At 48.7% G+C, this 15132-nt stretch overlaps 1 protein-coding gene across 6 annotated transcripts in view; it reads left to right on the forward strand.

The window, feature by feature from the left end:
- LOC102931868 (E3 ubiquitin-protein ligase rnf213-alpha) overlaps positions 1–15132 on the forward strand; it is a 174665-nt gene that overhangs the window by 119873 nt on the left and 39660 nt on the right. For all 6 annotated transcript variants that reach the window (XM_037899153.2, XM_037899155.2, XM_037899156.2 and 3 more), the window contains 8 exons: positions 297–490; positions 2437–2557; positions 3923–4023; positions 5408–5581; positions 9438–9613; positions 10060–10156; positions 10266–10380; positions 12351–12534. In XM_037899153.2, the coding sequence (XP_037755081.1) occupies positions 297–490; positions 2437–2557; positions 3923–4023; positions 5408–5581; positions 9438–9613; positions 10060–10156; positions 10266–10380; positions 12351–12534 (1162 nt within the window). The remainder of the gene's footprint in view (positions 1–296; positions 491–2436; positions 2558–3922; positions 4024–5407; positions 5582–9437; positions 9614–10059; positions 10157–10265; positions 10381–12350; positions 12535–15132) is intronic.

A 15132-nucleotide genomic window follows, 5' to 3' on the forward strand; every position in this document is an offset into this window, starting at 1 on the left:
TGATTTTATCTCGGCTGCTACTCCTTTCTTGCCATTAATGGGGTTAGCCCTTTAGCTCAGATGGTAAGGGTCTTTGCTGCTCCCTGCTGATGATCATGTCTTGCCTGTGTGTGCGTGTATATATATGTGTGGGCAGCCACAGGTCGTTCCTTCGTAACCTGCTCCAGTTCTGTTGCTTCAGTTCTTCAGCAAGCGATACTCCAGCCCTGTCATTTTATCTGCTCTATGCTTCCTCCCCTGAAACACAGTGGCTAGCTCTGAAACTCACAGGATTTGTTTTTAAATGTCATTTTTAGTTTGTAGCTCTTGATGCCGTGAGCATCATCCTGAAGCAGCTGCAGCCCACAGAGAAGGAGCTTCTGCCATTCAACGCCTGCCTGAGCTGGCTGAAAAGGATCAAGTCCATTAAGCACATTCTGGAGCTGATCACCTTGGACGACTACCAGATGAGACTTTACTGTAACAAAAGGAAATTATTGAAGAGCGTATTGTGAGTGTTACCCCCCTCCCACCAAAATCATGTCTATGTATTTTAAAGAATATAAACTTTGTTAAAACACATAATAGTCAAAAATTTTCTGTTAAACCTTTTTTTTCCCAGACAAAAAGATGGGTTTGCCATTAAACAATTTTTTTGCAAAAAGTGTCAGATTTCCTCCAAATATTCTGAATTTATACAGAAAAACTTGCAAACTAAAAATTTAAAAAATTTTGATTTTTTGCAATTTTTTTTACCAAACACTTCAGTTACTGAAAAAATTGGGGGGTTTGTTTTTTCAGTGAAAAGTCATAATTTTCCACGGGGGAAAAACCTCCATGTTCCAATCAACTCTGTCAGATGGTGGCTCAGTGTTTGCTGTGGCCTCACTAGTGGCCGGCCTGCATAGAAGATAAAAGCCAGCTGTGTTACTCTATTAGTTCAAATGTAAACATCCTAGATCCCTTCACTAGTCCCTGATGTCCCCCTTCCTCGTCCTCTGTGATGCTATTTACACCTGCGCAGACTGGATGTAAAAGTCTGCTACATCAGACTTCCCCCTCACACCAGTGGGAATGTTTTACACATATGTAAATAATGAGGCAGGGCACCAGTCTATGGAGGATCAGAGCCATTAATGGAACAGGCTTATCTTGTGATTCAAGGTTCAATATTTTATGTCACCTGCACACAGCTGGCTACTTGTGTTGCTGCTGCAAATCCTGCCTTTGGAAATGTGTATTTTAATATTGTAGAATTGGGTGTGTGCGCTGGAGAGTGGTTTCACCAGCTGGGACAAGAATCTGGAACAGGAACTGAGAAAGAGATGCTCAGGGGAATAGAGAACCTATCTGAGGACAGGAGACTAAAGGCTTGTCTTCACTGCCATGCTAAATCGGTTCCGTTGCCATCGATGCAACGGCATCGATTTAGCAGGTCTGGTGAAGACATGCTAAATTGATGGGAGAGCACTCTCCCGTCAACGTCTGTAATCCCCCTCAATGAGAGGCAGAAGCTATGTCACCAGGAGAACATCTCCCAGCAACATAGCATAGTGTGGACACCGCTGTAAGTTGACCTAAGGTACGTCGACTTACATTACTTACGTAACTTAACTAGTGTAACTTAGATCAACTTACAGCGTCAATGTAGACCAGGCCCAAAAGAGCTTGGCCTCTTGAGCCTAACTAAACAAAGGCTGGGAGTGGATCGGGATTGCTCACTATAAATACACTGGGAGTGGGAGGGGTGACAGTAAACACCAGGGAGGGAGAAGAGCTATTGAAGCTAAAGGACAGTGTGGGAACAAGAACAAATGGGGACAGACTGGCCCTGGCTGAAATTAGGCTGGAAATGAGAAGAGGGTTTCCAGTCATCAGAGAAAGGGAGGTTTTGAAAGAGCCCCCAATAGAGGCAGTGGTGGGGAGCAAACACCCTAACTGGTTTGAAGATGAAGCTTGATAAATTTATGAAAAGGATTATCTGACAGGGTTGCCAGTGATAGCAGGGACTGGACTCCACAGCCCAAGTTGTCCCTTCCAGTCCTGCATTCCTATTAAAACCCCAGATATTACTCGTGTCATGGCCCTTTCTCCAGAGCTTGTTCTAGCCACAAAGATAGAGCAAATCCACTCAGAAACCCTGGGCCATAATCCCACCGAGGCTTTCCAAGCTTAACGCAGACAGCAGAGGAAAGGACAAAGGTTTTTTCCCTTTGATTTCCCCATTGTATCCACTTCCCCTTCCTTTTGTAAACCGCTCTGAGCAGCGGGTAAAGGGTGTCCCTGACTGCAAGCCATCACACCCAGCCTGAGGGGATTGTGAGCTGAAGGACCAGTTTACATGTTCAGTTCCTATCTCCAGGTGGCTGGTTTTGTCCAAAGATGTGGGGAAGAATTATTTTTCTCAGCAGACAAGGCGCAGCTACTCTCAGTGAGGCAATTCTGTTTCTTTTTCAGACACCAGTGGAATTGTACCAACATCGTCTACCTGCTCATCGATCACCTGCTACACGATGAAACCAATATGGACGAGAAGCTGCTAAAGCTCGTTGTGAAGCAGTTTGTCTTCCTCTGGAATGTAGGTGTATAAAATAGCGCCCCGCTGCCCCTTTGAAACAGCACGGAACAAGAGGCTACAGCCCCTAGGACCCAGCTGAGATCGGGAGGACCGGTAGAAGAACTTTTTCATTCAAAACTTTTTTTGGAGAAAAATGCAGAGTTGGCAATACCAAAATGCTTCATGTCAGTTTTTCCAAATTATTTCAGGGAAAAAATCAAAATATTTCAATTTTTTTGTTTCAATTTCAAAATTTCCTTTAATTTTACTTTTTAATACAATTAAAATGGTCGAAATCAAAACAAAATATTTCGGCTTTCTCCAAAACGTTTTGTTCCTTACTAAACAAATTTGACACAAAGCTCATTTTTCCCCAATTTTTTCGGAATTGCCAGCAAACTGAAAAATCCATTATTCACCTAGCTCTGAATAATCCATTATTCACGCATCAGTTGAGGATTCACCCAACCCTGTCCTTCACCCACATGGGACGTGGTGTCCCCACAAGGGATCAGGAGGTAGCCTGCAGGTGGACCAAGCTGCATTGACCCTGGACAGTTCCCCCACTTACCATCCCCATCTCCTGTGCACACTACACTAAGGCCATCTGCAGTCCTCGCCCCAGAATTAGAGCCTTGCACAGGACAGAAAGTCTGTTTGGCACAGGATTTGAAAATCTGGCTTCATTCCAAATTGAAACAAAAGCTGAAAAATTCAAAATTTCCACGTTTTGATTATGATTTTCAATAGTTTTGGTATTAGATGACACAAAATAGCATCTTGGTGTTACAGTGTAAAATATAATTTCCAGGTTTCAGGGTTTTGGTTTTCTGACAAAAAAACGAGTTTTTTTCAGGAACACAGACAACACCCATTAAAGTTTCTGTTCAGTAAATAAGCCAATTTTCTGTTGACAACATGTTTTGACCAGCCATCCTCAGCTGGTGTTCCCAGTGATGGAGATGTTTGTGTAATATTGGGCACCCAAGTTTGCAAAGTTTGGCCCCAGATCTCTCTGAAAACCTTTGCAACCTTAATTCAGCCCCGATGCTTCTGCATTATGATATAATCTTTAATTACATGATCATGTGCTATGGGTTCTGTCAGACTCCAGCCTCATTCAGTGCACAGAATGAACAGTGAATGAGGGAGAGTATTTAAGTCTCTGGGCTGGGACTCAGGAGACCTGGGATCTAGTCTGGGCTCTGCCCTAGACTTCCTATGTGATCTTATACAAGACTAAAGGGGTAGAGTTAAGGTTGAATGGGCAACCTTGATTCTGGCATATCCTAACTTTTGAGAGCTTGCTTTTGCTAATGTAACTTTTTAAATACTTCTTGTATCACTTAGAATGTAATGACATTCATTATGCTTTATTTTCTGTAGTTACTGTACGATATTGAAGATGGTAACCCAGCAAAGATTTTTGAAGTTGTGACAAAAGTGCTGAAGAGATGCTGCAACAATGCTGCTACCACCTACCTTGTGTAAGTCAAGCAAACAAGCAAAAAGACCATTGTGGGTAAATTTTCAATAAGGGCATCTTTCGCAGGCAATATGTCTATTAATTACACTGGCAAGTTAACAAAAATATTGTCAGGGATTCTCAACCTTTTTCTTTCAGAGGTCCCCCCACAACATGCTATAAAGTTCCATGGTCCACCTGGGCCACAACAACTTGTTTTCTGCATATAAAAGCCAGGGCCGACATTAGGGGGTAGCAAGCAGGGCGATTGCCTGGGTCTCCATGCCACAGGGCTCCCCGTGAAGCCAAGCTGCTCAGGCTTTGGCTTCAGCCCTGGGTGGCAGAGTTAGGGTCCCAGCCCAATGTGGTGGGGCTTCGGCTTTCTGTCCTGAGCCCCAGCGAGTCTAACACTGTCCCTGCTTGGAGGACCCCCTGAAACCTGCTTGCAGCCTCCCATGTACCATGGGATACCTGACTCAGCATTCAGTGCTATACCCACACATACACAAAGCATTTTGCATTATGTACCATGGATGTGAACAACTCCCCCTCCTGTCAGTGCCCCCTTGTGGCTGGGCACCTTCACACCAAGCTTATTTCCCCATTTCTCGTCTCAGGCCCCTTACAACTCCCCAACAGCTCTCTTGCCTCAAAAATATTCCTCCTTGGGGCCAATTTATTATAAAAAACTAGTGCAAAGAATCCAGAACAAGAGTCCCACAGTACATATAGACCTTAAATACCACTCTCTGGCGCCTTCCACCACACTGGGGCTCTTTGTTGGTTGTCTCCTGTTCTTCTACCAGGAAAACCACCCCAGCCCTTCCAGCTGGAGTGCAACTCTTCTCTTTCCAGTGTCAATGCCCACCCACACTTCCCCAGACTCTCTGCTGGGAGATCATCTTCACCAAGGGAGCATCCATCACTCCTCCTGTTACACTAACTTTTCCAGCTCTCCTAGGTGGTGATGTCAGTGGGTAAGCTCCTCCACTGCTTCCCTTGCCTTCAAACGTTTCCGGGCCCTGGCTCTTTGGCTTGGGGAGGTCAGCCAGTGAACCCTTCTGCTGCTCCTCTGCCTTCGGCCTTTCCCCAGGAACCTCCTGCAGCTTCCTTCAGGGATGTCCTCCCTCTCTGATTCTCCCTGATCCTTTGTAGCCCCAGATACTGCTCTGCATTTTAATTGGCCAAACTGGAAGCACCTGTTCTGGTGGAGCGGAGCAGGACCTGCTTCATTTAAAGGAGCCAGCCACTCTGTGACAGTCGGACTTATGTATATTGCCATGGAGCTTGGGCCCAGCTATGCAAGTCTTTATTCATTATTATTTATTTTATGGACTCTGTAAGGCACAAGGCAGCAGAGAATCAGACCCCCGTGAATTGCATCTTGCTTTTGTGGTGTCTTTCAGGAAGGGTGTGAACAAATGCAAAAGTTGCCAGAACGAGATCACTGACCCGGCTGAGCTGCCCTGTGGTCACATTTTCTGCACTCAGTGCATCCAGGAGTGGAACATCAGGCAGTGCAAGATCTGCAAGGAGAGCGTCCCCGAGGATTACATGCCCACCGCCTCCCAGGTCACCAGGTATTGTGCAGTTGCCTGACTCTGTGATTTGGGACACTTGTTTAGCAACTGTTAATCTGAGTTACTGACAGTTGTCCAGAATGATTGCTGCTTCTTCGGGTGATTGCTCATGTGTATTCCACAATAGGTGTGCGTGCTCGCCAAGTGCACCGGTGCCGGAAGTTTTTCCCCTAGCAGTACCCGTAGGGGAGCGCCCCTAGTGACCCCTGGAATGGTGCCTCTGTGGCGCAGTATAAGGGGCACTGCGCGCTCCCCACACCCTCAGTTCCTTCTTGCCACCAGTGAAGGTGCATTGGGACTGCTCTACTCCAGCTTGTCTGCAGCTTTCCTCTTGAAGTCTTGTTCGTTCATAGTTAGTAGTACCTGTAGTTAAAGTAGTTTAAATTAGTGTTAGTTTAGTTTAGTGCGCCCGGGTCAGGGCATGCCTCGTGCCCCGGGCTTTAAGTCATGTGACACTTGCAGGCGGCCAATGCCAGTGAGTGACCCTCGTGCGGACTGTTTATGCTGTCTGGGGGAAACCCATCTCAGCTATCGCTGCAAGATTTGCAGATCTTTCAAGCCTTGGACCAAAAAAGAAAGGGACATTCAGCTCCGAGCCATTCTGATGGAGTCGGCGTTGACCCTGACTCCGGTGCGCCGCTCCGAGTCAGCACCAGGTACCACGGTGTCAGTGCGCAGTGACCCTTAGGTGCTTTCCACCAGTCGGCACTGCTCCCCGTCCACGGGGCACACCAAGAAGGCTAAGAAGAGGTCTTCTCCGCCGAGGCACTGGAGCAAGACCAGGGGAGAGACTAGACCCACGTTGGGCAGTTCTCGGTCCCCGTCGGCCTCCAGGCCTCCGACTCAGGTTGAGCAGAGTAGCCCGGCGCATTCAGCGCAGGCTTCCCCGGATGTCCGAGTGCCCTCCACGCCAGAGGCCCTGCAAGCAGCCCAGGACATTATGTCTCTGCCAGTCCCGGGGCACCGCCAACGTTGGCTCCCCGGTCCAGAGGCAAGCCACCACTGGGATCTCCGCAGTCGCCTCCTGGTCGGTACCATTCGCGGTCGAGGGAATGTTCCTGACGCCGTTCACCGCTCAGCGACCGTCCCGTGTGTAGTCCATGCCGGTCACCATCGACCCCCACCAGGTTGTCTGGCTGGGTTCCGACTGACAGGGTTCCAGGCAGCGCTGCGCCTCGAGGGACCGTAGACCTCGCGAGGGGAGCGGGCCCTGTCAAGACTGAGACAGATGGCATCGGAGGTCCTCGTCTCAGAGAGGCTACCGTAGCCCGTCGCGATACGGGCATCGACACCGTTCCTGCTCATCGTCTCGCCCCAGGACCCCTCTGCGGCACCGCTCCCACAGTCCCGGGCATCGATCGCCGGCACCTCGCCGGCACGAATCCGCCCGCTGGAGCCGATCACAGAGCAGCTGCTACTGACAGTACCATTCCTCCATGTCGGATCACGGTCTCGTGGTTGGCACCATTCCCGAGGCCACCGCTCCTCCCGGTCCAGGGATAGAGGCAGGTCGTACGCCAGCCCGGCCTCCCTTCGTAGTCATCAGTCGATGGGACAGGCTAGTTAGGCTGAACAGCCGTTCCGCCGGTGCCATAGCAGGTGCAGTGGCACCGGGCTCCTTGGCCGGCACCGGGGTACCAATGGGCCCCGTGGCCCCCGATGCAGCCCCCAGTGGGGGCTCGCTCAGTGGCCGAAGCCTTGGAAAGACAGTCGGCCTCCCTTTCCCAGCCTCCCAGAAAGGAGTCAGTGGGGCATGCATCTTCAGTTCCGTGCCCGGAGGGCGACCAAGTGGTGGGACCTCCGGTACCGGTGGGTACACAGAGTACCACACCCGCATCCTCATCCTCCCCTGATGAGGCGATTACGGCCCCTCCTCCCTCTGTTCTGCAGGAGGACTCTAAAGCCCACCAAGAGCTATTGAAAAGGGTGGCATCAAGTCTCAACCTTCAGGCCAAGGAGGTGGAGGAGCCCTCGGACTCCCTCTTCAACGTCCTATTGGCCTTGGTACCGGGCAGGGTGGCCCTCCCACTCCACGAAGGGATGGCAAAAATTTCAAATGCCTTGTGGCAAGCCCCGGCTTCCTTGCCCCCCATGTCTAAGAGGGCAGAATGGAAGTACTTTGTGCCCGCCAAGGGGCACTGTAGGGAGCCAAGGTGGCTCCCCTCCGAACCAGAGGGTAAGGAGCCACCCTCTGAGCTTGAGTGGGCGGGGCCAGGCCAAGCTTCCGCCAATCCCCGGAAGGGGAGGGGTGGGACAGGAAGTACAAAGGGCGGGGCCCTCTGCCCAGTGAGGAGAGCACCAGGGAGGGAGACAGACACAGGCGGCTGGCTGCTCCCTCGCGATCCTGCTGCTGACCCAGGCGAAGCCCTGGGCAAGGAGGAGCCTGACCGGGAGGAAGGCCTGTGGCAACCAGGGCTGCCGGCCGCTGAATACCCGGAGGACCTGGAGGGGCCTGACTGCAGCCCGGGCCAGCGTGAGTCTGATACCGAGGGGGAGTGGGAGTGGCCCGCAGCGGATTACCCGGAGGAACTGGAGCTGCCCGCAGCGGGTTACCCGGAGGAGATGGAGGGACTGGAGCTGCCCGCAGCGGAATACCCGGAGGAGATGGAGGGACCGGAGCGACCCGCCTGAGAGAGACCGTGTAGGAAGTAGCCCAGGGGCCCAACTACACTGTGGGGTGGGTGTGTTTGGTCAGCGGGGGCGGATTGCCCGCTGACCCAGCGGCGGGACCTTCGCCTCCCGCCACTGTCAGGGCCCTGGGCTGGAACGCAGTGGAGTTGGGTGGGCCTGCGTTCCCCTTCCCCGGCGCTCCCCTGCCTGAGGGGCGCGCTACTGACTCCGGCCGGTGCACCCCAACGCTAATTCCCCAACGCGCGGGAGGTGGAGCCGAGGCCTGCCACGGAGACCCTTGCTCTCCATCGCCCCTAGGGGCTCGGAGGACCGACCGACGCCTGTGAAAGGCATGAATACCTGTACACCCACCTTGCCCCCAACTCCCTGGTGGTTGAGTTCGTCAACCACAGGGAGAGGCAGGGCCAACCAGCCCCTACTCCGAAAAATAAAGACTGAAGGAAGCTGGACTTATTTGGAAGGAAGGTTTATTCATCCTCGAGTTTCCAGTTAAGTGTGGCGAACCATCAGGCTCTCCTGGGTCTGTATGAGTTCAGTTTGTGGGGTTCTCTACCCAAATTCAAGGACTCCCTCCAGGAGTGTGACAAGAAGGAGTTCAAAGCTCTGGTGGAGGAGGATACAGCGGCTGCCAGGGCAACCCTGCAAGCAGCGTCGGACGCTGCGGATACGGCTGCAAGGTCTGTGGCCTCCGCGGGGTCCATGAGAAGGGTGTCGTGGCTCCTGCTGTCTGGGCTGTCCAGTGAGGCACAGACCTCCTTGTAGGACCTCCTTTTCGATGGCAAGGCCCTGTTTGCAGAACAGAAGTCTACTCTCGGTACACACACCAAGTCCTCTTAACTTTAGCAGCAGTTGTGGAGCTATGTGCATGTTTCAGCACAGTCAGATTTGTAGATTCATAGATTTTTAAGGCCAGAAGGGACGATTAGATCATAAGGCCAGAGAATCTCACCCAGTGATTTCTACCTCATGCACATAACTTTGGCTTGAGCTATAGCAGATCTTTCAGAAATACATTCAGTCTTGATTTAAAGATTTTATATGATGGCAAAACCTCTTTTTCCCTTGGTAATTTGTTCCAATGGTTACTCACCCTCATGGTTAATTTTTTTTGTCTTTTTTCCACTCTCAATATATTTAGATTAATCTTCCAGCCATTATAATTTTGTCTGCTACATTGTATATTAAAACAGTGACATTTTAAAAAATAATCTTTTTCTCACCCTAGGGAGGCAGTTGCAAATCACAACAAATTCAGGAGGAAGTGCAACTCCTTCTTTTTGGAGTTTGTCAGTAGTTACTGTTTTGGGGACAAAATCCCACCATCTGCAGAGATCATCGAACAACTGATTAAGTTCGTGGCTTGCAAACCTTCTAACCCAGAACATCAAGAGGTTAGAAAGGGTGAGTAATGTGTGTAACACGGGAACGGCTCGATCCCGCCAATCTCAGTTGTTCAGATATCCTGAGTCAGGCCCCAAAACTCATGAGTGACTTTAAAATCATGAGACTGAAAAATACAAACACTAAATATGTGGTTCTTTCTATGTGCCTTCTGGTGTTGGAGAATTTAGGGCAATTCACACCAGCTGGGGGTCTAGCCCCATTAACTCCAGTGGAGCTTCGGACGATTGACGCCAGCTGGGGATCTGGCCCATTGGCTCCAGTGTAGATAGGGTCAATTCATACCAGCTGGGGATTTGACCCGTTGGCTCCAATGGAGCTTTGGCCGATTGACGCTAGCTGGGGACTCACTGACTCCAGTGTAGCTATGGCTGATTCACACCAGATGGGGATCTGGTCTCATGCTCAAAAAGAAAAAAGTAATCCATTCTACCCTTTGGTTTCAGTGTACAAACCAACGAGTGACTTGTCGCCCTTTGAAGAGTGCATGGACCCGAGTCCTACTGTCAAGTCCTCCCTTTTGAAAATGCTGCTTCGGTGCAGGTTAGTTCCAGCGCTTCCTCCTAGCCAGATTAACTATATTAACTATATTTCACTCACAGATCCACAATGGGTATATTCAGTTTTATAAGTTATGTCCATTTCCTCCTAGACTAGACGATGTGAAGGAACACCTGGAAGGGTATCTCTCCAGGATGGAGGAAGCGTTATCATTAAATCAAAGCAGTCGTGATGATTTCTATTTCATGGCAGTGCGCTGCTTTGAGGTGAGTCCCATGAGTGGGGTGTCTGTGGATAAATGTAGATGTTTTATTACATCCATAATAACTATGTTAAAAGAACACTTAAGGTTGCAAAGTCAAGTACTTGAATGTTAGGAAATGCTAAAACTAAGGTTACCTGTGCAGTCTTCACTTGATCCTCATGTGCTCTGTCATATTCCTTATGGTATAGTCTGCAATTACATAATCACATACTATTTTTTCCACAGAATCCCTGCCTCATTCACTGTATGAATAGTTACTCAATATTTTTCTTCTTATTTATGTATTTATTTATTTATTTGTATTATTGTAGTGCCTAGGAGTATTAGTCATGGACTATGACCCATTGTACTAGGTGCCCTAGCTTATTCTCTGCACACCATCCAGACCCTGCTCTGAATACAAAATTATTACTACTGAGGTGTTCTCACTATGGTATCAGAGTGCTTCACAAACGTTAATGAATTGATCTTCACAAAATTGATCTTCACTACACCCCTGTGAGATTAGGTAATATTATTTTGTCCATTTTATAGCTGTCGAACTGAGACACAGAGAGATTAAGGCCAAATTGTGAAACATCTCCACTAATTTTGGGTGCCCAATTTTAGATCCTCAGGGACTGACAAGCAGAGTACTTAGCATTTTTATAGCATTTTATATGTTCTGTGACAGGGTCAGGCCAGATGGCTACAAGAGAGTGGTCGAAGGTAGATACATTAGTTCCAGGTTAAGCAGGTCCCTTTTCCCTGGGTAAAATAACAGGGACTATTCCAGAACACTCAGAAACTTTCTAGAACTAATTAAGGCAGGCAGGCTAATCAGGCCACCTGGTTTAAAAAGGCTCTCACTCCAGTTAGTGAGGTGTGTGTAAGGAGCTGGGAGTGAGAGGACATGCTGCTGGAGGACTGAGGAGTACAAGCATTAACAGACATCAGGAGGAAGGTCCTGTGGTGAGGACAAAGAAGGGGTTGGGAGGAGGCCATGGGGAAGTAGCCCAGGGAATTGTAGCTGTTGCGCAGCTGTTCCAGAAGGCACTCTTGACAGCTGCATTCCACAGGGTCCTGGGCTGGAACCCAGGGTAGAGAGCGGGCCCGAGTTACCCCCAAACCTCGCAACTCCTGATCCAACACAGAAGCGTCCACCAGAGGGGAAGTTCTCTGGGCTGTTCCCCGACCCACAAGGTGGATCGTCAGAAACTGCGGGGGTTGTTCTTACTCTTTTTTTCCCCCATGCTGGCCAGTGATGAGGTTACCTGAGTGAATGGCAGATTTGAGCCACGAAAGTGGCCAAACTGAGGGCTACTGTGAATCTCTGAGGCGAGCAAAATCCGCCAGTAAGCGCAGGACCCACCAAGGTAGAGGAGGAAATTTATCACAGTTCATACACAGCTCCCGTTGACCTCAGTTGCAGCTGTGAGCACTCAGCGTTTCTACAAGTCAGACCCAGGTACCGCATATTGGGCACCCAGAAAAGGAGAAACACAATTAATGGCCAGTTCTCCCATTTTCAGAAATAACTTAGTACTTAGGAGATTAAATCTCACTGACTTTCAAAGAGACTTAGGGGAAATTTTTCAGTAGTGCCTAAGTCATTTAGGACCCTAAGTCCCACAGCCTTTAAGTGACCTTTGGCTCCTAAATCACCTTGGCATTTTTGAAAATTTTACCCAGAGTCTCTTAGGAGCTGGGAAGCAGGGAGAGGGGTGGGAGCAGAAGATGGCGGGGTAGATACAAGGTGGGGAGAGGCAGATGGGAGACTGTTATTTTTAATCAGTGGCATTGTTTCAAAATGATCAGGTTCAGAACAATTTTATATTTTGTAGCCTTTAAGGTTATTGTCTGCTGTGTGGTGTGACGGGAAGGGAAAAGTTGAGTCACAAAAATACAGATGGCCCAACCAACTGCATCTCCTTTACACAGAAGTACTATCTCTTCACTACTTTACATTTTTTAAAATTCTCTCTTGAACAGGATTTTATGTATTCCTCCTTTCAAGAAGACGCCAGCCAGAATTCGGAGCACTTGTTCTCCACTGCAGATCTGTCTGCTCCCAGCTCTGCCACTCTCACCAGCATTGAAAACCTGCAGTTCATTGCTAAGCTCCGACTCGCCATCGGTAACGTTGCAGCTGTGCTTGGCAGAGAGCTGCCAAGTGGTAAGTGGAGTTTCTAACTGTTTTCCAGTCGTGCTGGACATCAGGGAAGATTGGTTAGAGAACCATTTAGCTCCGTGGATGTTGTTTGCTTTAAGGGTTGTGTTTGTCCAGAGTAATTTCTATGTGTAACCGTTCTGCCAATCGGAGTTGGCAGCAATAAGGGCTAGCCAGGTTCAATATCTAGGGCTTCCTTCTGATGATACATTACAGAACTGACTCAAGCACCCACCAAGGAATCTGGGAAAATTACACACCACCTGTTAGGGAGCTTATTCCTTCACCCACTTACTTCCCTGGTCCTTCTCGCACGAACAGAGAGCAACAATACCCAAAGTCCAAAGGTGCAAACAATTCGATGTTTATTGGGGTGAACTTCCAGCAAGCATGATTCCAGTTTCCTTCCTTACTGTCCCCCTTCCCAGCTCTGACACCACAGAGCCTTACCTGTGTCCCCGTTCCCATTTCCTGCCCTTAGCTAAACATGATTCCAATTTCCCCACCCCCATTCCCTGTTCCCATTCCCCCCACCCACACACTTCCTGATTGACTGCAGACTATATCATAAAACTTGAGTTCTGCTTAGCTATACCTTAACCAATCATTTTCCTGAAATTTAACTAACCAATCCTAACATATTGTAACGTGATTATTTAACCAATTATATCCCACCACCTTAATTAGTTTACACCCAGCAAAATTAATTATACAGCAGACAGAAACAATCACAGAACCAGACAGAGATTATACAAACAAACAATGGGGAAATGGGGACTACAGTGATAGAACAAACACAGAAATGAGGATTTCACATCCCAGCTATTGATAAGTGAGTTCTTGCCAGACAGGATGCTATCAACCTAAGTTTCCTTTTACATCTTCTAGGCACTTCCCTTTCTCTGGAGGTGATAGGCACTATCAGGACAGGATTGTATTCCTAACAGCCCAATAGCACCTTATTTCAATGTGACTAGTTTGGAATGTGAGGATATGACCGGTCGCTTCCCAGCTTATGGCTGCCTCTGTTGCTTAGCCAAAGGTGTTAGCCAAAGAACAGGGCCTCAGACTGTCACAGTAAGAGAAGGACCTTACACTGGCAGACAATGATTTTGATTCTTTCTTTTATACCTCTATAACTAGCCAAGTGATAAGAATGCACCTAAATTCTTAGAGTACAGGCCTTTACAGACAGGCCTGAATAGCTAAATCCTAACACCACCTCTGGGTGCCCAACTCACAGTTGTTGTCCCTGGTCATTGAAGACCAAGATTTCAGAGGTGCATTCGCATGAGTTCACCTCCCACCCATGGGGCAGAAGGCACTGGGCAATGCCTCAGCTGTCACTCCACCGTTGGCCACTTGCGCCGCCACTGCTCACTCCACCATCAGCCACTCACTTTGCTGTTGCTCAGTGCGCCATCTGCCGCTTACTCCGCAAGCTCACTCCACTGTTGGTCCCTCTGTCAGCTGCTCACTCCTATATCAGCTGCTCTGCCATCGCTCACTCCACCACTCCCCTCTAGTGCAACCTCTGGAATGTCTTGAGGTCCCACCACTTAACACAGCTCTCAGTGATTTCAGCTGTTAGTGGGGGAACCTCATTGCTAGGGCAGGCTGGGCAGTCACTTTTACCAGAGACGCTGTCCCATAGCAGCTCTAATGCTTGGACCTGGTTATCAGTGATTTCAGCTCTAGGGATCCAAAGCAAAAGACTCTCAACTGAATCTTAATGAGCTCTGTCTTTAAACAGTGGAGACGGGGAAGGACAAATGGTGTCTAGGACCCTTAGAGCCCATGCCACCATGTACAGACACCTGTCCTCATTCTCTCGCCTCTGCACTGGGCTTTGGCACCTCTACCCACAGCTTAGCGAATGCAGTTCATTTGAGGGAGAACCCCTCAATCAGGGTATGCCAAGCACAGATCTTCTGCCATTTATGCACACAACAAGGATGACAACACTTTATCACTCCTGCACCCAATACCAAAGTGATTTGCAACCCAGCACCAGCTAAAATTGATCATTTGGGCAAAGCGGCTCCATCATGCTGCGCACCTAGGCAGAGTGGGTGTGTCTGTGCAAACAAAGTCGGCTCCTGAAGTCCTCTTCCCCAGCTCACCGCTCGATGTCAGGGGAGAGCTCATTCAGACCCTGCTTACAGATGTTTCTGAATCGGAATATTTCATACATGAACTATTTCGAAATTTTGACTTTTCCTCATGATTTGAACAATACAAATTTAGAAATGTGAGAATTTCCCGCAGAACAGAAATTCCATTTTCCAACAAACTCTGGTCATTACTGAAAATTACAACTTTAAATGGCAAGATGTACAGAAGTGTGTGGTACCTACAATAATAAGTGTCCCACTTCTGTATGGCCAGCACATTTACCCAGCTGACTTTCGTGAAATGATCTTTCCTCCCAATCTCACTTGGTATGAGGTCACCAAATTAAAAGACAGGGTAAAAGCTTCTTTAAATATTTTTAAAGTATTTACATCAAGAATAGATTTCTCTTTCTCAAAGCGCTGCTGTAGCTCAGCCAGGAGTTATTGGGCCAGATGCAGGAATCACTGGGGGAAATTCTCTGGCCCGGGT

This window comes from Chelonia mydas, chromosome 6, assembly GCF_015237465.2.
Source record: "Chelonia mydas isolate rCheMyd1 chromosome 6, rCheMyd1.pri.v2, whole genome shotgun sequence".
In the NCBI taxonomy this organism is placed as follows: Eukaryota; Metazoa; Chordata; order Testudines; family Cheloniidae; genus Chelonia; species Chelonia mydas.